Here is a 25175-nt window from a genome sequence, read left to right as displayed (position 1 = left end):
TAATTACGAACACAATGTTCCCACATAAAGAAACACATAGATATACAAGAGAAGTCCCCAGCCGAAAGGAAAAATCTATTATTGACTACATATTGACACAGAGGAAACAGTGGAGATTTATCTTAGATGCAAGAGCATATAGAGGTTACGAGATTGGAAGTGACCACTACTTAGTAATTATGCAGTTACATGTTAATATCAAGACCAAGGACCCTGGTGATAACAAAAGGAAACCTAAAAAAAAAGAATAAAGGTATATACATTGAGAGAAGAGGCAAGACAAAAATATTATCAAGAGGCTGTGAAACAAAGGGTGGAAACATTGGAGTGGCCCACTATGGGAGAAGATAAACTGGAAGAAATATGGAGTTTATATAAAGAGGCAATCTTAGGAGCGGCGGCCGAAATCTGCGGAGAGTCCAGCGGAAAGCAACAACAGAGAAGAACAGCATGGTGGACGGAAGAGATAAAAGAAATGGTAAAGGAAAAGAAGCAAAGGTGGAAAAAATACCTACTCACAAAGCATTTAAGTGACTATGAAGCTTATAAACATCTAAGATTAGTAGTGAAGAATATAGTGAAAGATGCAAAACAACAGTCATGGGAAAAATTTGGAGAAGCAATGGAAGGAAACCTACAAAATAACCAAAAGCTGTTCTACAAAGTATTAAAATCGATGCGAACAGAGAAGCAATGTCCTCTTAAGTTCATAAAAGACAAAAGTGGTAACCTCCTCCGAAGTGAAAATGACATTATGGAGCGGTGGAAAGAATATTTCCAAGAATTGCTTGGAGGAAATATGGAAATTGGAAAAATGGAGAAAGAACAGACTGAGGAAGAGAAACAGCAACACCAAGAGGAGGGAGAAACTGAAGAAGACATAAGTATGGAGGAGCTAAAAAAGAGCACTAAAGAAAATGAAACTAGGCAAAGCTGCAGGACATGACCAGATAGCACCTGAGATGCTTAAATTCATGGGCAAAAGTGGTCAAGACATACTACTTAAGATTATTAATCTCATTTGGAAAGTAAAGAAGATACCAGCTGAATGGGAGCGTAGTGTCATTGTGCCAATATTTAAAAAAGGAGATAATAGAGAGTGCAAAAACCATCGTGGGATATCGCTATTGAGTGTGCCGGGGAAAGTATATGCGAGGATACTAGAAGATAGAATAATGCAGGTGGTAGAGCCACAGCTAGACGAGGCACAGTGCGGATTCCGACCAGGAAGAAGCACACAATACCTCATATTTACCATCAGACAGATCAGTGAAAAACTGATGAGATATGGAAAAGAAGCACATATGGCTTTCATAGATCTAGAGAAAGCCTTCGACACCATTCCGAAAGATGAAATATGGAAAATACTAAAACAACGAAATGTTAGCAATCAATTAATTACAGCAACGCAGAGTCTGTATAAGAAATGTAGAAACTATGTCCGCACCTGCAATGCAGAGTCTCAAGAGTTTGAGACTATATTAGGACTTAAACAAGGATGTATCCTTAGCCCACTCCTCTTTATTACCTTAATGGATGATGTTATTAAATCATGCAATGGGAAGGTACAGAAATTCAAGCTGGGGTATAGGTTTTTAAAACCAATATATATAAACCACTGTGCCTTCGCCGATGACATATTAATATTGGGAGATTCCGAAAGAAATTTACAAAAGAACGTGAGAATCTGGGAAAAAGAGTTAAAAAAGTGGGGTATGAAGATAAATGATAAAAAGACTCAGACTATGATGATGGCACGACAGCCAAATATACATCAGATTGCTTTGAATAATGGAACGACATTAGAACAGACTACAGATTTTAAATACCTCGGGGTTATAGTGCAGCAAGATGGTAGAATAGATGGTGAAATTATAGCTCGATCCCAAGCATCAGGGAGACTCTTTAATGCGCTAAAGAGAAATTTCCTAAATAATCCATTAGTGACCAAAATTACGAAAGTCCGTGTGTATAAAGTGATATATTTACCTACATTACTTTACGGTAGTGAAAACTGGACATTGACAAATAAACATAGGAGTAAAATACAGGCTTCAGAAAGGATGATTTCTCACAAAATAGAAGGGAAAACAAGAAGAGACAAAATTAGGAATCAGACCATTAGAGCTAGCCTGGGCGTATCACCAGTGCTTGAGAGAATCGAACAGAACCAGTTACGATGGTTTGGGCACATACAAAGAATGGAAGACTACAGAATAGCTAAACAAGCCTTGAATGCAAAGATGCAAGGAGCAAGACCACGCGGGAAACCCAGAAGAACATGGGAAGAAAATGTGAAGGTAGCTGTAGAGGCTAGAGGAGGAGAGTGGAGGAGAGCAAAGGAGCTGGCCCGAGACAGAATCCGATGGAAGACCCTCTGGGAAACCTCAACACCGCAAGGTAGAAGAGGATCGACTAAGTAAGTAAGTAAGTAAGTAATAGAAAATTTAAAAATGCATAAAAGTACTGACTAGTGCTGAATGAATCAATTACTGTAAAATATTATTCTCTGATTCAAGTAATTTAACTGTAAACATTATCTTTTGTGTGTAAAATATAATTGTTAGTTGAACTGATAAGTACAAATATTAACTTTATACGCCTTCATACACTCTAAATAACATAACTTTGATATATAAATTAGTAACAATTTGTCAAAAATTAAGTTAAACTGTAGAATTGTTTTCTTAAATAAATATAAAGTAGTAAAAATACTAAACAAATAATTCCTTCTTTTCCTATTTAAATGATGCCAAACAGTGTAAACCAGTTGTTAGTGGCTAAATAACATAAAATTTGAAGGCAGCAACAATATTTAAAAAAATTACTGTTTTTTACCTAACTTTGTGAATTAAATACTAGTACATTTTGTCAAATTATAAATAAAATATATCTATTTCTTTGGTATTAGTACTAAAGTGTAGAAAATGTTACTAAAACTTGGCTAGTACAGTAAATCTGAGAGTTTTAGCTTTATTTGTCCGTAACTGGATATAATTGTAACTTGTTAATCTCGCCAAACACAATCTTTACCTCAATTTTGGAAGCTAGCTGAACTTTAGCGTTTCCAATTACATATAGTGAAAGCCTCTATAGTGGAAAAATACACCCAGTCTGTAAAAATTTGGAAATGTTGTCTCCTTCTCTGTCGAACCAGACCAAAAATGTTCTCAACTGTTTCAATATATTTCTTAACATAACTAACTTTTCAAGAAAAGAATACCTTGTGCCCAGATAGCTTAGTTGGTATAGCGTTAGGCTTTTAACCTATCTGTCCAGGGTTCGAGTCCCTGTCTGGGCGATTACAATTTTTAAATTTTGTCATCGGATCTTGTGCAGAATGGATATAAAATATGTTTACAGTCCAACAGATTATTATTTATGTTAAAATTTTGCAAATAAGCTTTTAAGTTTCTCAAATATCAGCATATTTAGCTAACAGTGCAGCATAACCAGTATTATTATAATAGAAATGTTCTGGTGGTAGAACCTACACCTACTGTAATATCTCTGTGATATTAATTTACGTGCAGCCCATAACATTTGGGACTGTTTCTCCTCCGTTACATTTCCTCGCCATTTACCCTTAGCGTCGCGATTAGCCTCAGAAGCAAAAAAAAAGCGAAATCTTATATTTGTTCTTTTTATATCTCTGAAACCACCTATACTATAGAACTACATTTAATGAATTTTGCAGTCCTCCTGTTTGATCTGTTAAATAATCCAGTCAATAAAAATATACTTACATAGAAAAATCTGTTTTTCAGATACTTTAATCGGGTAATCTGCTTTTGCGTACTTCCTCAGAAATATACACAATCATAGTTCTTTATAAATTTAGCACCTGATATAGAATAAATCGAAGTCTAGTTAGGGTTGGCCTGTAAGTACTTCTGGTACAAGTAGTTACTTGAAAAAGCAAATATTGGGTGTATAAAAGATAGCATTCTTGTGAAACAGTAAAAACAATGTTGGTAAGCGTCCAGTTATGGACCCATCGGTAAAGGGATTTCAGTCTTTATAGACACACAATAATTTTCGTTACACTAAAAAATTTGGCCTTGTATAAAGGCAAATAGTCGAAATGATAAACATTTCGTGTACTTTATCCAGTAAGCCTTAGCTATAAAGACAATAACAGCGTTACAGACATAACAATTAAGAAAGCTTTGATATTCTAGTGGCACATAATAAATATAAAATATCCTTTAAAATACTCTTGACAAATAGTTGTGGGTTATCTGAGATCAAAATTTTCAAGCCCTCTCTCCTGCATAAATAGGCTCTAGAATTCACTAAGCCTTAAAATAATATTGGGTACATAAAATAAAAAGCAGATGGAGAGTGATGCTGATCGCATCATCTCCAAACAGCAAAAACAAAAGTATATGGATGGAGGCCTACCTGACATATTTCGGAAACTTAGTATAAAAGTAACAAAATACTCAGCAAACTCTAAAATAAACAAACTTTCCTACGTAGCAGGCGTAACCTGACCTAAATAAATACATATAGAAATACAGAACCAAAAATAGCATAGTGGAAATCAGTAGACCCTAATAATAATAATAATAATAATAATAATAATAATAATATATTCTGTGGCTTACATTTTAGCTAAAAGTACTTTTTCTTTAGTGTTTTTGAAAAAATTTAAAAAAATACTAAACTCTAAGTTAAAAATGTGTAAATGTATATATGATACAAAACAAAATAAATGAAAATTAATACATACCCTGCAAAAAATCAGTAAAAAAGTTGAAAACATCTCTTTGTGCATCCAAAATATAATAACAAATCCTTCCTGACTGGATTAAATTGTGTTATTTGAGTAATATTAAACCTAAACTTGTAAAATAAAAGGGTAAAACTTGACGAAACACACTTCATGTGTACAAAATTTAATTCAAACCACATCTAAATTGTGTTATTTGAGTAAACTAGAGAACAATCCTGTAATCTTGGAAAAAATCTCTCTCTCTCTCTCTCTCTCTCTCTCTCTCTCTCTCTCTCTCTCTGTGTGTGTGTGCGTGTGTGTGTGGATGTGTGTGTGTGTGAGTGCGTGCGTGTCCAAAATGTAATAAAAAAACACGTTCAAATCGTGTTATTTGAGTAAATATTATGCTAAACTTGTGAAATAAACAAATAAAAGTTGAGAACACACACTTTGTGTGTCGAAAATTTAACTAAGTTTTTCCTGAATAGTATAAATGGTGTTATTTTGGTAAAAATAGATATAAATTTGTGAAATAAACAGATAAAAGTTGAGAACACACACTTTGTGTGTCGAAAATATAACTAAAAGTCTTTCCTGAACAGATTAAATTGTGTTATTTGAGTAATAATAAGCCTAAACTTGTGAAATTAACAGATAGAAGTTGAGAACACACACTTTGTGCGTCGAAAATGTAACTAAAAGTCTTTCCTGAACAGATTGAATTGTGTTATTTTGATAAAAATAAGGATAAGCTGGGAAAATGTTTGACATAAAGTCAAAGTTTGGTAAAAAATAAACTGGATATTATGTTAAATAGCACGCAGTAACATAAATTTACTACCTAAATCAATAACCAAAGGGTCCTAGGTTCGATACCCCGTGATAAAAGCAAATAGTGAAAACTGTAGGTCCAGTCCCTGATAGCTCTCCCTTCTTCCTAGTACATATAAAAAACCCTTACGCTTCGTTCTCCTTGTTCAAAGTAAAGTTCTCGCTCCAATCTAATTGGGTATCCAAAAATCCTTTTTTCTTGTGTTCTGGGCAAACTTGGCTTATTTAGACAGAAACCTGTTCTGACATGCAAGCGTTCTAGCCTAAAACCACGCGCAAATGCGTCCTGTGCCTTAGGGCAACCCTGAGCGGAATATTAATTGGCGGCGGAAACCGGTTCTACAAGCGACGCATAGCTTCAGAGATTTGACCTACATCGCGCATTCTCAGACATCCTTTGTTCTAGTGTTGTAGAAAACCTTGGCCTACTTAGACAGAAACATATTCTAGCATGCAAGCGACGCACAGTTTCAAAAAATTTGACCCTTGCTGCGCATCCCCAGACATCCTTTGTTGTCTGGTTCAATCCCTCTCTTGCCCTACAGCGTTGCATACCTTTCTCCTGTTCTTGCGTTTTAGTTAACCTTGGAAAAACCGGTTCTGATTGGTCAATCGGGTTCTTTCTTTGTTCTGGCGTTCTGACGTCATTTGACCTTGACCGCACATCACAAATTCCTTTCTCCTCTACCTGCGCGGAGTTCACCCTTGTCTGTCTAGTGTGGCGTACCATCGTCTTTCATACCATAATAACATTATTACATACATTGTACACTATAGGCCTAACCATTTATTAGCGTTACATATCGCGGGTTCGAGTACCGGACCGTATTCTTTCGTACCATTAACATCCTTCATAGCGGTTCATAAACCATAAACTCTTATTTTCAGTATTATAAACATTAATTATTATAGTTTCATACATTACATACTTTGCAGTAATGAATATAAAAACATATGCATAGCGTTTAGTACCTCTAATTACCTTCTATATACATATTTTTCATAAAATAAATAATTATATATTCATAAAAGTTATAAACATGCAAATACATAAATATAAAGTATTCTAAGTGCATGCAAATGAATTCTAAGTACGTGCAAATTAATTAAAACCCGCGCAAATTAGTTATAAGTACGTGCAAATAAATTGCGAATATTAAATAGCAACAGACGTTGGCGGGTTTACCTTCTACTCACATGGCACTGATGAGATTTTACTGTAATGAACGACGGAATCGTTTTTTTCAGTTCCATTTTCACTATTCTCACCCCGTTGTAAACTTGATATTTAAAGTTTTCAGACCATGTTTCTTTGTCTATACATTCCACGTTCCCAAATTCCGTCATTTTTTCTTTCACACAGTCATCATCTAATTCTAGTACCGCTTTTCTTTCTCTCCCCGCATCACTCAAAACACTTTTATAGTTTCACCATTATCATAACAAAAGTTTGTTTCCGGACAACATTTCTCTAATATTCGCGTCATTATTGCTTCTCTCATACATTTTACGAAAACGCATCGAAAATGCGTAGGTATTTGTATTCCCAAGATCTCATCTACGTGGAGTTGAAATTGTCTATGTATAAAGTCATGAATTTCTCGCGCCGACGGCCTCGGTGCCCCAAACGGAAAACGTATCTGAATGGTATTTTGTCTAATAATATTCGTCTTTTTACTATTCTAAAGTACTTTTCCAATTCTACTTACTCGCCAGCCAACTGCACCAAACGCCACAAGCAACACGCACACGGCACTCCCGCTCGTTGTTTCCTGAGGGCAACTTTTCACTGACCTTCACGGAGCAACTAGTTTCCGCGTCCGCTCTCTCTGAAGGCTTCCACGGAACCGGACTGAGCCACCGCAGCCACTCCGTACATTTTGGTGGCATGGAATATTTAACGTAAGTATTTCGCACAAATGAACCTGTCACAAGAATGGAATGAATGAACCGGTCTTTAACTAAACAAAACAAAATATGTAATTATACCTGACTGTTTCATGTTCACACCAAAAGTCAAAACGGTGCGGTCAAATCCAGTCTATGCCAGTTTCCGATCACCTGCGCCGGTGTGTTGTCGAGGAGAAGACCCTCCTTTCCTTGAGTATGCCTCGATTACCACTGCTCGCTCTCGTGACAAACATCGGCCGCTACGAAGAGTAGGGGGCGTGGTTTCTCAGCCGAGTTACATAATTTCCCGCTAGGGGAAGCGGGGTTGCCGGTTTTACATGCAAGGCGGCTGACGCAAACCTTCTCTTAAGAAATTAAAGAGGAGAATGTGGTGTAAATTTAAATGATACAATCCATAAGCAAACACCACACATTGTGAGAACTAGACTGTTTATATTATTTAAAGATCTAAGGTTCACCGTTTCTGAACATGTCAGTGCTTACTGAATTGCTCATTTTAAACGAAGAAAAAAATACTACAATTAAAGGACATATTACCATCCAATACCTCTGGATCCACACCTTGCAGCTGAAGCATACAATGTAAAATGGCGGCATTTGGAGAGGTGTCAGAGGTTGGAGTAATTGCAACTCCCCACACAGTTTCTTGTGACAGTTCAAACCCTTGTTAAGTTTTTAAATACATTGTTGATGATTTCTCAGTCGTTTTATCGGTTTATGTTTCTTGAAATTACAGGGCACAATGTCTTCTCCCTTCCAGACGCCGCCATGTTGCATTTTATGCTTATAACTGTGAAGTGCAGAAGCAGCAGTTTGCGGAATTAATCGAATGTTACATCTGGAGATCACAAAAAAATGCATAAGTGACACACAATCAAGTAAAAAAAAAACTAATTTCTTTCTGAACACCCCCACACACACACCCACACACCATCACCCACAACCACACACACACACACACACACACACACACACATAGGGTGTTTCTGTGACCGCCTTACAGACTAGCAGGGATGAAGGAAGGGGAAAAACGCAAAAAATTAGATGGGGAACTCTGGTCCGGAAATGCTCGAGTCAAAAGTTACAAGCCAAAACCTTCCAAAGACAGGCAACCACGCAAAAGGTGGAGAGGAACCATAAAGGATGTCTGGAAAACTGGAAAACAAACACAGAAGAATCATAGTAGTGCTTTAATGAGTAGTAACTGCAGCCATCATTACAGCAGTGGTTCAAAGTGGCGCCCCACTGACTCGATACATGCATGACAGCGTCGGAATAAGGTCTGTCCCATCAGCTCTAATAACCAAGAGTCGTTCGGACCAAATCACTTAGGCAGCAAGGATTCTTGCCAATATATACTCTTCATTACTCACAGGCGTCTCGTAGACAACACTTTGACATGACCACACAAAAAGGGGGGCAGATCCGCTGTGGGAAGGTCTGTGTCAGAATATCACGAGCAACAGCTACGAAGTGAACTGGGGCCCCTTCATGTTGAAAGCAAATTCGTTGACGAACGAGAAGTGGACCATGTTCGAATAATTAGGGGAGGATATATCTCAGAAACACAGTGTACACTGGTTAATCGTGGCGGTAAAATAAACGTAAGACCTATTAAATTTTCGCTGACAATGCCCGCCCACATGTTTACAGCAAGTCTGTCTTGATGACCCTTCACGATTGTGGCATGAGGATTTTCATCAGCCCATACATGGCTATTGCGACAATTCATTATACCGTCTCTCATCAAACAGTACTCAGTATTTTGTGAAAAGCACAAAGGCATGGAATCTGGGTCGCCCACACAGCGCTGCAGTCACTATTCATTCACTAATATCTCATTTTGTTGCGTTTGTTCCTTTCCATCATCTCTGCAAGTCTGTAACACGATCACAGAAACACCCTGTATATATATATATATATATATATATATATATATATATATATATATATATATAGGGTGGGTATGTATGTATATATGTATGTGTAAACATATATATATATATATATATATATATATATATATATATATATATACATAGTTTTTTTATGTTTTTAGTGAATCCAATATAACCAAGAGGGATATGTTAAAAGAACTGTTTTGGCTAGTAACAAATACGGACCATTCCATGTATATAGAGTTCCAGAAATTCTCTCTTCAAAGTTGGAGTTTGAAAAATATGAGTATGACTACAATACGGAATAAGGCGTTGAGGGTAAATGTTGAACTTTGTCTCTATTTTAACGTATTGTTTAAAGTTTGGAAATAACTTTATTGCACTGCATTCCTACTAAACAGTTTTGGAGGTTGCTGTTTCATGGTGTATTGAATTATTGATTGATTATTTTGATTTGTTTTATTTTACTTGGCGTTTTGTGCCTCTTGGCTAATTTGCGAAGATGGGGATAAAGGATGAAATTGTTGAATGGACATTTACAAACAACCATGCCCGCGCGGGATTCGAACCCGGGACCCCATGCGTTGCAGAGCGATGTGCTAACCACTCGGCCACGGGGTCCGGCCTCTGGTGTATTGAGTTATGTAATATTCATAACTAGATAGATCAATGTTTCCATGGACCAACGGACAATTTTAAACGAAAATTTAAATATTGTGTCCATTGGTTAATGGATAAATATAAAAACATTCATTTTGTACTTTCACATTCTGATGAAAATAATAAGTATTGACGTTAATTTATTTATGAAAAATTCAGTGTAATTTTAATCTTTTCGTGATATTTCCTTGCATGAATCAATTCTCTCAAGACTGATATACTTCTCGGTCACAGAATAATACTATATCGGCATTATGACATATTATTCTGTATTTACCATATTCCCTCAAGTTACTTCTTGTTTTTCAGAGAATATCTATTATGTTTTATTGGGGTATAAGAATGACATAGGATATTTACTGCATATTTCGAGTTCGTGAATAATAATAGCATTTGCTTCCTCAGAAATGTTTCATCAATTGCAACAGTTAATATTGTTTTGATCAATCGAAAATAATGGGTGTATGGTGTCACGTTTTAGTGTCTCAATATTGAAATGGAACAATAACTTCAGCTTCCAGTACAAAAGTGTACTATGCAACATGATGTCACTGAATAACAGATCATTCTTAATTTTCCTTTGTTTGAAAGACATTACGTAACGTAAACCGTAAATCAATATCATGCCCATTAACGTAATCAATGCACTTATGAAAGTTCCTATATTGCACACAGATATTTATTTATTCATTTAGTCTTTAATTATATTGCTTATAAAGAGCATACTGGTCCAATACAGCAGTTTATGATAATATATGACATATACACAATAAATCCAATAAAAATAAAATAAGAGTACTACATGATAAAATACACTAAGAGCACCAATTACGTTAAAATAAAAGAATTACAAATTTATAAAGGACAATGCAATCACTTATACTAAGAAACACGTTAAGAGTAAAATTACACATGTTATTTTCATAATAATAGGTTATTAGACTCCAGTAGATTATGACCGCATTAAGATATAAGAAAATTGAAATACCTATTATATCTAAAATAAGAAAAGGCAGAAATTACAGAGCAGTTATTTCGGAGAACATAGTGTCTTTAGTGTAATTGTAGATAGGAAATATGGTACATCAAGTTTTCCATTAATTAATTTGCAAATAAAATTGTAATCGTTAATATTTCTTCTTTCCAAAAGGCAAGAAATATTTAACTTGTCTCACAAATTGTAATATTCATAATAAAATCTAAAGAGCCTGAATATAATGTACAAAAGTGAAACAAATCTTTTCTGTACATTTTTAGGCATGATTTTCATATTATTGTTACATGCAAGATTCCAAGTTGTATTGTGTTCCAAACGAGGCCTCACATACACAGGAAATAACTGAAGTAATATATTTTTTTAAAAATTTGACCACTTGTTGATTAAGTGGGTGCTTTTCTTTCTAGCGTTTCTTCCAATTTCATGCACACGATCTTTAAAATGATGCCTCACGACACCCAAATCTTTGATAACTTCATCTGTTTCTACTGCACATGACTCTAATTTATAATTATGACTGAGCCACTGAATTTTCCTTGTAAACGTAATAATAAAGGATTTATCTCTATTCATATCAAGTTGATTATTAGCAATCGAGTTACTGATTGCATTAAGATCAGATTGCAGCTGAACATGTCTATCGTCAGTGTCTATTTCAGTGTATATCTTGATATCATCAGCATAAAATATATATTTGGCATGCTTGATTACTTTAGAAATATCATTCAAATATATAACAAAGGGATGAGGTCCCAATGGAGATCCCTGGAGCACTCCTTTGTGTATTTTACCTGAAATTGAAAATGTTGATTTAATCCTTACACAGAAAGTTCTATTACAAAGAAATCTCATATACCGAAAATAGTTCATTTCATGATTTGTTCGTCACAGGACAGCAGTCCCATTTACGTTGAACGCACAAATAACGTTCACATGTTAATAATACTGTCCATTTTAATAATATACAAAAGAAGTATTCCGACGAAGCTTTTAGAATTATTCATTCACTGATGATTGTAATGTACAGATTACGTATTATGTCTAATTTCAGTGAAAAAGGACTCATTATAAATTTTTTGAACAAATGGTGTGAAATATTTAAACTGAACAAAATACATACTCTAAACAGCACTATTTTGGATCACAGCTTCAAGGAAAAACATAATAAATACGAAACATTTCTTATTAAATGGTTGCAATCAAGGTGTTGCCAGAGAAAGGCCCTAGCTGCTTGTCATATTTCATGAGAAACTTTACTTATTCTTACCATATCTTCACATTTATGAGTGTCTCTATACACGTGGAAGGACTGCTTCATCGATTTATTGAAATAAACAACCTCTTACTGCTCTCAGCACATTTTGCAATTGTAACGTGTCACTTAAAATGTAATACTCTTCCCCGATTTGGTACATGTCATGTCCCACAAATCAACAAGTATGTACATTTTCTTATTAAAATTTCTCCTTAGTCTTCGTCGTTCCCCATTGAATTTAATCAAAAAGGCTTTTTTGGTGCAGTTCGTTTGAAAATTCTATTTCTTTCAAGGACCTAGAGAGAGACGCAAACCTGGATATTACTTTTACCAAATTAAAACAGTAAATTGTAACATAAGAAGCGATTTCTTACTCGACAAAATTTACATCCTAGTGTCTTAATGCAATAAGCGAATAATTATTTTTTACACTACTCGAAGCCGAAGTCCTCCTTCATCAAACTTCCCTATCAGTGCCATAGTCAATCAAGTCAATATAGTGATCTATTAAGGCAAATAGGGAATTATTAAGATAGGTACGTTACTCACTTATGTTTAGCAAGAACTTTTATATTTCTATCGGCAGGGCTTCTAGGTGAAGAAACGATAGTAGCTCGATATTATTTGATAGAATTATGGATTTTACTACAATTATCAGAGAACCATTTCTGGGACTGCAATATAATGTATAGCAGATGAATAACTTTCAAGTGAGTTTCTGTCATATCACGTCCATTTGCTGTTTCATGAGAAAATGGCTCAGAAATTAATGTTATTCCGAACGTAATCCGACTGCGCTCAATTTAATCATGTAGATCTTGTGATACAAAGATATTAGCTTATGTGCTGTCATTATCTATCACATCAGTACCGCCCATGTGACGGTTTACTTTGGATATGCCTTCTTTCGCGTCGGCTATACTTCCAAGACTATCACTGAAGTGAAAGGTATCTCTTGAGTAAATACCCTTGAATTCATTTGAAAAGCGATATGAGATTTTCTGCTATGGTTATTTCACCTTGTGACTATTTTTTGCAATCCCTTTTTGTTCAGGAGCAGCTAAAGGTAGCCACTGAAGAAAGCGAACATGAAAAATCGTGAAAATCATGGAAAATTTCCGCGCAAATTCCCTAAATGTACTTTCTGCAAAACAAAACATTCCCAGAAGGGACATAGAAGAAAAATGCGACCAAACAAACGATTGGAGAGCAAATTATGGATGCTACTCCACATATTAAAGAGATCGATATGAGTTCATTGGTGAAACGCAGCATGCAATACAACAGACTTAGATACGTAACAGAACAACTAATGAGAAGACTAGAAGCTTCTTCAACGGGTAACTGATACGATGTCTCCAAACACATTTCAGCCATTAGACACCCTTTAATGAAACATCCAAAGAAAATTTCCGGAGCGAAATATAGAAAATCAGGATGCACCGTCTATTTCACCATTTTGGCTAATTTATATGACATCGTTGATATTATAATGCGGCACCTAAAAGAAAGCCCTACGACAGGCAAGCAGCTGTAAGGGTGATCACGAAACATAAATCAATGGAAGAGTTAATAAACGTACCGATTAATTGTGATGTTAACAAAATATAATTTGTACATTGTACATAAGCAGGGTTGCCCACACAAAGTCGTTCTCCGCGGTTTATCAATGACACTGTGCCGAGTACCGTCGTCGTAGTTCAGTTAGTTGTAATGTGTAGTAGAGTGATGCAAGAGTAAGGAGAGACAAATGTGAGACTAATGAGCCAAATGAGACAAATGAGCGCGAGCTCGGGGAGCGAGCTTCCTTTTATAATCTTTGGCTTCGAAAGGTTATTACACCTTTCGAACACGGTGGATCATGTTAGATCCACGTATTTGCCTTTCAGTCATTGCTTCATGGAAATTACGAAGTTTGCGCATTCTTGAGATCGCTCGTTGGTCGGACAATTCCAGTGAATAAAGAAGTGTAAATATTCTCTTGACGATGTTTTCTCGTATTTGTAATCACCATATCTCTACATTCCCCTTGTTAAGTCAATCGATCCAGTCTTTGATGGTCGACCAACCATGTCCGAAGGAGGTTAGATTTTAAATGATCATTTATTAATATTCCAAAACCGTAGAACACCAATACACCAAACTATTCACCAAAATATTCACATCACCAAAATAGTCATATCACCAAGCACCGTTGAACAAAACACGTAGAGGAAAAAAATAAACTGTAGGTCAAAGCCTCTTGTCTATTCAAAGATTTGGAGTACTAACAAACGAAGTCTCGAGGCATATGTATAAAAAAAGAATCGTGTAGTATTGACACTTTACTAGTTTTGAATAAAACACGAAGACACTATAACAGCTGGAAAACACAGGTCATTACACAGCGAAAGAACGTAGCACAACACACGTGGGTTTGTTTATTGTTTGCACAGTCCAAAGTACACACCGGAATGCAAGCATATGGTTGGGCGGAGTAAGGAGCGATCGTCACTATGGCAACGCGACAGACTGTAAGTCGCCATAGGCGGTGCTTACTCACAGCAGATGAAAAAAATGCCATAACATAACGAAGAATCATAGCAGCATACCTCACACAGGGCGCGAAAATGTAAACGCACCACAATATACAGTAGCTTCCGTGGGCACAAACCTGGCGAGATACATGAAATGTTCGCATACGAAATATGTGGGCGTGACGTCATTTGAGCGAGGCCGAACACTGGAACACACTTGCTGCCTAAGAAAGTAACCATGCGTAACACGTGAGGCCATGCAAGCCATGTCAACAAGCTCTGGGTGGGAGGGGCTTCGCTGAGGAAGTTCTGCGTGACGTTAGAGGAAAAGCATTCAGACGAAGGGGGATCTCGATAGTAGGATGTCTCTGTGCGCTGCAACGGGAGATGCCAGCTTGAGGGCCGACATTCTGAGATGGACGGTTGTAAAACGTTCCAGTACTGCGGCGCGGCCGGGAAGATGGAAAAATCAGCCGATCGGTCCAGACGGGATTGGGTTCGTCGGTGCTAGAAGTCCACAAGATTATTATCAGTTCACTTCAAGGAGCCAAGATCTCTCTCTCTCGGAAGCACACGCAGCATGGTCATAGTGAATGATCCGTCAGCAATCGTGGCGATGATGGCGAAAGAAGCGAAAAGGAAAAATTAGGAAAAATGAAGAGGGAACGGAGCAGAGTTATAATAAATGGTGGCGAGTAATAAAGTCAACAGAAAAAAGACGTTCAAATGAAACTGGAGGAGAATTTACAGGGGGAGGGGGGTAGTATCTGATCGAAGTGACGGCGAAGGGGCGGGGTTACTTATATTATACAGAGTTTTGAAGAGGACCTGTTTATGAATGACAGGTTTACAGGGGGAAATTTCGCCGGTGGGCAATGGTGGGGAGGGGGAATAGCCGGACAAGCCGGGAGAGGCGGCGGTGGCGGTCGGGGGCCCCACTGGAGGTACCGGAAGTCGACGTCCTTTCGGAAAAGTGGTGGCACATCGATTAGGAATACTTGTTTGTTGTTTCGTACCAGAGGAGAAAGGGGCCGGGGGAAGAGGGGGTGGGGGGCGAATAACTGTTGTCTCGGTGGTATGTGAAAGTGATTGTAAAGCAAATGGGGAACTTATAGAAGGTATCTTTAATCATTTTTGGGGTGTTGTGACACGTGATTTGGGGGAACAGCAGCAAGATATAATTAATAATAACAATAAAATAGGAATGCCGATAAGAGCTATCACGATGGTCGCTATACTAGCATGATGAGCGGGAGACATCTTGTGGTAGGAGTCTGAAATGAGAAAAGAAAGGGGAGCTCAGTGATAATAGAACGAACTAAGTGAGTACGAGACATTTCCGTCTGTAATATGTGTAAATGTCGTATAGAAAATAATTGCAAGAATTTTACATGTATAGTGGGCAAAGGATTAAGCGCCTTCGATTCGCTGCTAACCAAAAATAATGTAAAGTAAGTGAAAAAGAATAACTAATAGATTGATAAAAGTTCATGGAAAGAGAGATTAGGTATATAATTTCATGAGATATGTGCTATACCATGTTGTATGCTATGAATAGTTGAACTATAAAATCGAAGAAGAGAGTGGGAACATTTGCCTATATTTACGTATTATATGTTTAGTACGAGTATTACGTATTATATATTTAGTGCATTGCAGCTTAGGAAGAAGCAGTTCGCGTTACACTTGAGCGTAAATAAAAAATTTGCTATGGCCAAAAGCCAAAAGTTCAGCAAGTTCTACGCAGTTCATTTGTTCTTTAAATCATTTATCTTGTTCTATCTTAGTTATTTCTTTCTTTATTTCTTTGTTCTTGTTATTTTTTTCATTTGAGCGTATATGTACCATCAAATGGGGAAAAAAATGTTTGCTAGTTAGAACCATAAACGCGCTAAGTACTTATGAGTCAAATCAGCTAAGTGATATGTTCTGACTATTCCTATGAGTATACTCGCAAATTATAAAAATAACATTAAAATATCAGGAGGAATTAATTATAAATGTTCCGATGATTAGGATGGCGTTTTTTTGTAATCCTGGGCTTGTTAAAAAAAAAATTAAAATGAGTTCGTTCTGATGCAGAAGTGCATTGCGATCACGGGAAGTGAAAAGGGGGGGGAATACTGAAGCGTGGGATGTTAGCATGTGCAACGTGCGTAGCGAGGAAGCTAAAGAGAGTGATAACGGAGTGGAGTGTTAATGAATGTTAGTGTATATGTTAGCGGGGTATTCATGGCACTAGTCTTAGCGGGCTTTGAGCCTAGAAACCGTAATTGTGTCGGTTTTTTCTCTGTTCCTGCCGTCAATGATAGTAACGTCATAGGAATTCTCGTTAATATTTCGAAGAATAGTTCCTGTGTACTTATAGGAGGACGCAAAAGCTTTTGAATCGCCGGGAATCGGGCTGGCATCTAGAAGCCACACATGTTGGCCTGGTGAGTACTGTATTTGCCTAGAAGTGCGGTCTGTGTACTGTTTCTGTTGTTCGAAACGTTTGTGTAAGTTGTCATGAGCGGTCTTACGTATGGATGTTAGGAGTTCAAGTCCTTGTGCGTTTGTCTGGGAGATATTGTCGTCTCCTAGAATCCTTGGGTTGTAGCCAAACTAAATAAAATATGCACTCTGGAGTAAACCAGAACGGATTGTAATATTATGGCTAAACGTGGCACTAGCTAAATAGTCACACCACGAATCCTTTTTCTCCAACACAAAAACTCTCATGACTTACTTTAAATAGCTAAATGAACTCTCAACTAGCCCGTTCGTGAAATGTGCACAAGTATCTACATATTTTAGTTGTACGCCTGTAATATTTGATAACTCCCGTAAAAGTAAGCTTGAATTGGGTGTTGAGCGATCTAAATAAAGAGCTATTGCTATATTTTGTGCATCATGATTAGCCAAAGGAGCTGTGATGACTGATCTAGTACAACTATCAACTATTGATAGAAAATATTTGTATTTGTAAGTCTTAGAAGAAACTAGAGGTCCACAGACGTCAAGATGAATTCGTTGAAATGGAAGGGGGCAGGGGGAAATGTCTGGAGGATATGAGGGGTAGTACCTTCTGGTTTCCTTGAGATCTGGCAAGGGATGCAATGTCGAACCTTATCATACACAAATTTCTTCATGTTAAGGAAGAAGTAGCGCATAAGCATTAAATTATATGATTTTTGTTTGCCTTGGTGACTTCCATTCATTTTATGTGCATGAATAAGATCAAACACTTGATTTCTTAATGCGTGGGGGACACAAAGTCTATCCCGAAAACCTTTTTTGATTTTGTTTGTCCTGTATAAGACGCCATTTTAGAGTACATAAGAATAGGAAAGTTTTTCTAGCTTAGGATTACTAGCTTGTTCTTTGTTTTCTAATACGTCAATAATGTCTCTTAAATAGGGGTCTTTACGTTGTTCTGTGCTAATATCAAAATTTTCTGATTGTGTATGAAATAATTCATGAAAGAACAGAGCATAATTATCATCGTCATTCTTCTTGTCAGGATTAGTCTTTTCAATCCGTAAGTTTGCACGGGAATGTGCATCCGCAAGTTCATTTTTACTGGCGCTGATATGCCTGATTTCGAAGTCAAACTTTTGAAAATAAAGTGCTCTTCTTCCTAAAATGGAACTGGGATGTTTAGTTGAACGAAGATAGGATAATCCTTTTTTTTTGTCTGTGAGAACCACAAATCGTTGATTCATAAGAAAAAATTTGAAAGTTTTCAAAACATAATATGCACCTGCAATTTCGAGGGAAAATGTGTGTGTCAGCTTTTTTTCTCTGTTGGTGTTAAAGTTCGCAAGCAATAAGCGCAGGGATGAAAAAATTCCTTCTTCGTCAGACTGTAACAGCGCTCCGCAAATGCCTTCTCCGCTTGCATCTATGAACACATATGAGGGTCGTTAGGGTCTTATGGGCGGAGTATAGGGGCTGAAGTTATCATTTGTTTTAGTGTTTCGAAACATTTCTGGGGTTCGTCAGTCCATTCAAATTTGACATTATTTTTGAGAAGCTTGAATAAACATTCTGTCGGTCCTGCAAATTTTTGCACAAATCGCGGGATAAAATTTACAAGTCCTAAAAAACTAAAAAACTTACGTATGGTGTTAGGGGTGGGATATTCCAAAATAGCTTTAAGAATATGTTCAGAAATCGTAATACCCTTTGGAGATACCAGGTTACCAACGACTTTTAATTCAGTAAAGGCTAGCTTACATATAGAGGTTGATAATTTAAGGGATGCTTTTCTTAACTTTTGGAACACTCTGTCCAGTATGTTAATCATGTGTGGGAGATTTGAGCTGTAAATAATAATGTCATCGGTATAGATAGAAAGTTCTGAACTGTCTATTCCACTAAGGGCGAGCTCGCTTACGCGGTTCATTACACCGGGGGATGTTTTCAATCCCTGGCATAAACGAGCATATCTAATAATACCAAGATTGTTAATGGAGAAGGCGGTAATGTCCTTAGAAAGCTCTGTTAATGAGACCTGAAAGAATGCGCTGGACATATACAAAATGGAGTTGAATTTCTTACCAGCCATCTCTGCCATAATGGTGGGGATATCTGGGGTTTGCAAAGATATGGGAGCTATGATTGTATTTAGTGCGCTAAGGTCGGAAATAAAACGATATGTCCCATTGGGTTTCTTGATTACTACGACTGGGTGTCGATAGGGACTCCCTTCACAGCGTTCTATAACACCTTGGTCTAATAATTTCTGAATTTCCAGTTTCATGAGTTCTCTGTAATGAAAGGTATAGGGTAGGTCTTGGCATACACTGGGGTGTCATTTGTAAGCTTGATGTCATATTCCAAAACGCTAGTTTTAGTTAATTTATCCCCTGGCCAGAGAATAATATCTGCATAACTGTATGCGAGCTTTAGGATTTTTTCTCTTTCTTGTGGGGTAATATCAGGGTTAACTTTGAGCAGGGAGGAATCAAATTTCTGTTGACTTTCACTGATATGTTGTTTTACTGTACTTTTTTCATTAGAAGCGAATGAAAATGTGACATCTTTGATTCTATTCTCCCAAATGGAAGTGACGTCATTTAAAATTTCACATGTCGATATTTCGCCTAATATCGTGTCTGTTTCCAAAGTGATTGTGTTTTCAGTAGGGTTGTGTATGTGAATGGCAGGTGATTGAGGGTTTACTGTAGCATTGGGAAGGACTACTGCATGCTGAGTCATAAGGGAAGCAGATGGGGTAAAATACAGGCTTAGGAGTGTTAGGTGTCGTAGTGGTAATTTTCAAATTGATATAAGTTTTGGACCGTGGATTTAATTGAATTGTGTTTGAAAGAGTAGCTCTCCCCGTATACACATTTGCATTTTCAGTTTGGTTGAAGATGTCATGCGACACCTGGTGAGTTTTGTACTTAGACCTCAAAATACTGTAATTTGGAGTATGTCCTAAATGATGAAGAGTTATTGTATTTTCTTTTAACGACATCTCACACATCTGTGTTCGCAAAAAGTCATTTCCTAAAAGTGGAGGGACAGTTGTAGAATCTGTGATTCTGAAAGGGTGCGAATATTTATACTTTCCAATTGTGATAGGAAGGGCTACAATTTCAGACACACTCAGTTTTGTTCCAGACACACTTGAATTGTGGACTTTACATTGTAAGTTTTTCTTTCGGAAGGAAGGAAGTGGGAAGGGTAAATTGATATCTGAGAACCCACATCAATAAGTAAATCTATTTCTTTCCCTTGTATCCTACTGTTGATGTAATACAAGCCATTTTTCTCAATGATGGGAACTTTGTCTATTCTACCAATATCTTCGATTTCGTTCCTGCAAGTCGAAGATGATTCTAGTATAAACTATTATCTCTTTGTGATTTGCAATAGCAGTTATCACTCGAGTGATTATATCGACCACAGAAAGTACAGGCCGATGTATGTGTATCGTCGCGATTACCCATATTTCGATTCTGATCTTTACGTTGAAACCTATTTTTTTCCCTAAATTGGCCTCGAAAGTTCGACTTATTGTTTCCTCTTTGATTAGCCCCATAATTACCTCTGTAGGAAGGGGAGTTGTTATCCCCTTGTTTTGAACTCTATTGCCTCTATTATGTGCGCTCTGATTAGCATTTTTCGCGAAATCCAAGACATTTGAGCAGAAAGCAAGCAGGGAGGACGGATTCAGGGTTTCTTAGCGAGAATGCAAAGACATGTTTGCAAGCTGCGTCGAAAGCTTATTTACATCGCCACCAGAGGGAAGCGTTGTGAGTGGGTTCCGCGCTAGCTACAGCTGGTGGCGCCGCGTACTGTGGAATTTGGGAACTTGGTTGGAAAGCCGTAACAGGCTGTGGAACGGATAATTGAGAGGAGAAACTGTGTCCTTGATTAACTGTCTGAGGGAATGACAGGAGCGGGAATTGACTGCAGACTTTGGACTTGATAAGCGGGGTGTGTGGGGGGAAGTTGAATTCTGGTTATACGCTGCAAATTGCTGAACCGGAGTTGGCGTATTTCTTGGGAGGGGGGAGTAAACCTGTGCATGAGAACAGCTGTGAAGTGGCGTCTGGGTCAATGTCTGATGCAAGCTTGATTGCGCTATAGCCTGATCAATTTCATACTTCTCCTCCATCATTCGGGAATTAGATAATAACTGTTGGCGTTCGAAATTTTGTAGGTGGACTATTAATTCCTCTGTTTTGGCAAAGTGTTTGTTAGTAAACAACCAATGTATTTAGCTCGCAGTCCCGTGATTATATAGGATAGAGTCTGTTCTTCAGTGGCGTTCGGGAAATACTATTGGACCAATGCCTTTTTAGCAATAACATATGCATGAATTGGTTCTGTAATTAGTTGCTCCCTTGCTAGGACTATTTGAACGGGCTCAGCAGGGAGATAAGAGCCTTTGAACAAGGCACTTAGCTCATTTTTGATTTGGGTATATGTCAGGTCTGTGAAGTTAGGTCTTTTCTGTATATCGTGAAAGTAAGTCAACGCTGTGTCAGTTAAAAATAAAGGCAACATCTCTTTTCGCTTTGCTTCCGACCATCCCGTGGCTTGCGCTATATTTGTTATCTTCTTTGGGGTCGTTTCCGCTGAAGGCGTCGGATATAACGCAGTTCGGATTGGAGTGGCCATGTTAGTGGTGGGAATTTCTACAGGAACGTTATCAAGGCTATTAGTATTGTTGGAGGTAGTAGGATGTTAGTTGGGGTGCTTGCTAAGGGTTGGTGTCGGGTTCTGCTGGGTGTTTCTAATCCTAATAAGAATTGGGGTAGTTCCTGTTAGCAGATCTTAACCGTGTTAGTGGAGGGGAATAGGTTGGTGATAAGGGTTGTGAATGAACTGGACCCGCCGAAATTGCAGTAGCTAACCCTGTGATTTGGTGGAGGGAGGCATCTAGCATCGTGCAATGCTATCTGTGACGTATTCATAGACTAAAGTTCGTCGTGCTGACCAAAGAACAAATGAAAGTAGGGGTATGCAGTTATTTTTTTCATTAATATGTTGTTTTTAAAATAATAATGAATGATGCTTAAATACGTACACAATGAATATTATGCAGAAGAACCAGATTTTGTGTGGGGGGGACTCGGCACAAAAGATAAGATGGGTTGTATTACGTATGGTAATATACAAAATTGTCACTGGGCCTGACGCATCTTAAGCGTACTGTGGGAGTATTAAATTGTGACTACTAAAAAAAATATTTTCAAGATTGCTCCCAAAGTGGGGGGAGACTAATTCAATTTAAAGCAATTTGTACAGAAGGGTACTCAATTGCAAGAAGATCCTGAAGCACCTCCACCATCTTGTAATCCTGTTCTACCAGGGATCTGAGGTCACAGGGATACTTCAATAATACATTTTAGGTAGAGCTTAAATATACTTGTGAGTTGAACCTGCTCCGACTAAGAGGAATGAGATATGGAAGGTTGAATTGAAAAGTTATTTACGCTTGTTCATACCTGGTAGGCGAATGATGTTCTTGTCCAGATGCTTCTTGCAGACCGAATTGTGACTAATGTCAAGGTTCTATACTGTTACCCTTGACTCACTGTTCCAAGCAATCCCGCGCGAATGGCTTCTTATACCGTTGTCGTAGTTCAGTTAGTTGTTAAGTAATGAAGTAATGCAAGAGTAAGGATAGACTAATGAGCCAAATTAGCCAAATGAGCCAAATGAGAACGAGCTCAGGGAGCGAGCTTCCTTTTATAATCTTTGGCTTCGAAAGGTTATTACACCTTTCGAACACGGTGGATCATGTTTGATCCACGTATTTGCCTTTCAGTCATTGCTTCACGGAAATTACGAAGTTTGCGCATTCTTGAGATCGCTCGTTGGTCGGACAATTCCAGTGAATAAACAAGTGTAAATATTCTCTTGACGAGGTTTTCTCGTATTTGTAATCACCATATCTCTACAATATATATATATATATATATATATATATATATATACATAGTGATTCTATTGATAATAATCACATCTAAAATTTTCACTTACGCATATACATCACTTTTTTCGCAAAGGCCAAAAGCATTAAGCTAATCTATGTACATAAGTATTGCTTAGAAAGGAAATTCAAAAACATCCCTAATCTCATAACATAACACACACACCATCACGTATAAAAGTCACCTAAATATGCCAACTGTAAAATCCGTCCATAAGTGTAGACAGCTTCGGAATACATGTGCAAATATCTATACCAATCTGAAAATTCTAACAAAATCACGAAGCGCAATAAAAAGAAACAGAAATTTGATTCTGACTACGTAGAACAAGTGTTAACTCTCTTCCGTGCCCGTTATGTACTTCGGCAAATTCCACATGAGGTGGGAAAGACAGGCTGATCAAGCGAATGCATTCGCTAGCCAGGTTTTGTACCTAGCCTCTTACGTAACAAAAGGGGAGGGAACACCGGTAAGGTACTCCGAGAACATCGTGGAGGGAAGTTGATTCCGCAGGCTTCCAGTTCGTTCTGTTCTCTGCCTTTACAAGGACAGCTTAATCGCGAGACGTGAAAGCGCGCATGCGTGCCCAAAAACATCGGTAGAGAGGAAGACCTCTGCCGTCAATTTTCTACAAGCGAAAAGCAAACATTACATAACATTAATTCCTATACATCTCATGGTGACGTAAATACTTCAATCGCCCAACAAAGGGGAGAGTGAAGCTGTGGCGGGTAGATTTTTAATAAGGCAATTTTATAATCGCCAGAACACGTCTGTTGACCTTATCCATAATGATCTAGCAGATGCCGGATACAGGATAAAAAGTCATCCAAATGTCCAAAAGAAGCAATGAGAATGAGAAGATTCCCATTACACTCTTAGTTTCGGTCATCAATCGTACTGAAGACTAGAAGTCTATTGAACAATTAAAACATTTAGGACACTACAATGTCAAGGTTTAATCATAACATGCAGCTATATTCTCACTATGCTGGACATGACAGTGACTTTGGAACGACTCTGAAACATGTTTGGGAAACCCAGGATGTCAAATGTTCTGAGGAAGGTTTTTCACCACAGTGTCTGATAATGGGTCATCCGCCAATATGCGCCAATGACCAAGAGAAACATCCTGCTTGCTATCATGTGTGCAGCATAATTAAAGGAAGGTAATGAATGAACCTCGACAACAGCAAAATCGACCAATACAACAACCATTTGGGATACCAAAGCAAAAACAGGATTCTACAGAATTCAGCTTAATGCAGACAAAACATATAAAGCAAGAACTTCAGGGGATAAAACGAAGAGAGGAGCAACTATCGACCTCTACACAGCATGTCTGACTCAGCATGACCAAATTCATGGATTCTGATTTTCTCTAGAGATTGGTTTTTGTTTCGTGCCTTTAGAGTCAGGGGTTGAGGAGATATGTAGTTCAATGCCGAGTCATGCATTTCCCTAAATTTGCGTGTCCAATTTCTTATGATATTGATGATAACGTAATACATATTTTTTTCTGCAGTGTTTCGTCCACTTGCGTTTGTTATATGTTGTTTTTGTTGTTTAAAAATATATGCACACAGGTGTCTAAATTGAGGGAGGCTGGGAAGTGACAAGCACCGTCTACTTTCTGCTCCCTTCAGTGAGAGAGAATTGTATTTAAAATGGAATTCGGGTCAAATCCACTGGTAGACAAGGCTTAGCATTAAGGAACCATAGTGCGGAGACAAAAAGTGTATGTAGGGAGGGGAGGAGAAACTGCACCTCATGCCACCAGCGTTAACCGCCGCTACTGTCAATACATTGAACTAATATGGTATTCTAAAATACGGTTCTGAACCGGTCACTTTGCCTTATAGTTCATTGCAGAATTTTTCGTAGATACCTGGTGCTAACATGTTCAATACATCATTTCCTCTACTTTACGACGTGCACTTGTAGCACAGTTGTTG

General features: G+C 37.6%; 2 protein-coding genes across 2 annotated transcripts; both read left to right on the top strand.

The window, feature by feature from the left end:
* The first annotated feature begins 337 nt into the window (after positions 1–337).
* On the top strand, positions 338–946 carry LOC146004863 (uncharacterized). Its single transcript, XM_083143889.1, has one exon. The coding sequence runs from the start codon at positions 338–340 to the stop codon at positions 944–946; it is 609 nt and encodes a 202-aa protein (XP_083000015.1).
* Positions 947–2063: 1117 nt separating this feature from the next.
* Positions 2064–2423, top strand: LOC146004862 (uncharacterized). The gene has a single exon (XM_083143888.1). It carries the CDS (start codon positions 2064–2066, stop codon positions 2421–2423), a length of 360 nt encoding a protein of 119 aa, XP_083000014.1.
* Positions 2424–25175: the final 22752 nt, after the last annotated feature.

The sequence above is a fragment of the Lepisma saccharinum genome, chromosome 22 (assembly GCF_977018435.1).
Source record: "Lepisma saccharinum chromosome 22, izLepSacc3.1, whole genome shotgun sequence".
Lineage (NCBI taxonomy): Eukaryota > Metazoa > Arthropoda > Insecta > Zygentoma > Lepismatidae > Lepisma > Lepisma saccharinum.
This window is presented reverse-complemented; position numbering and strand designations above follow the sequence as displayed.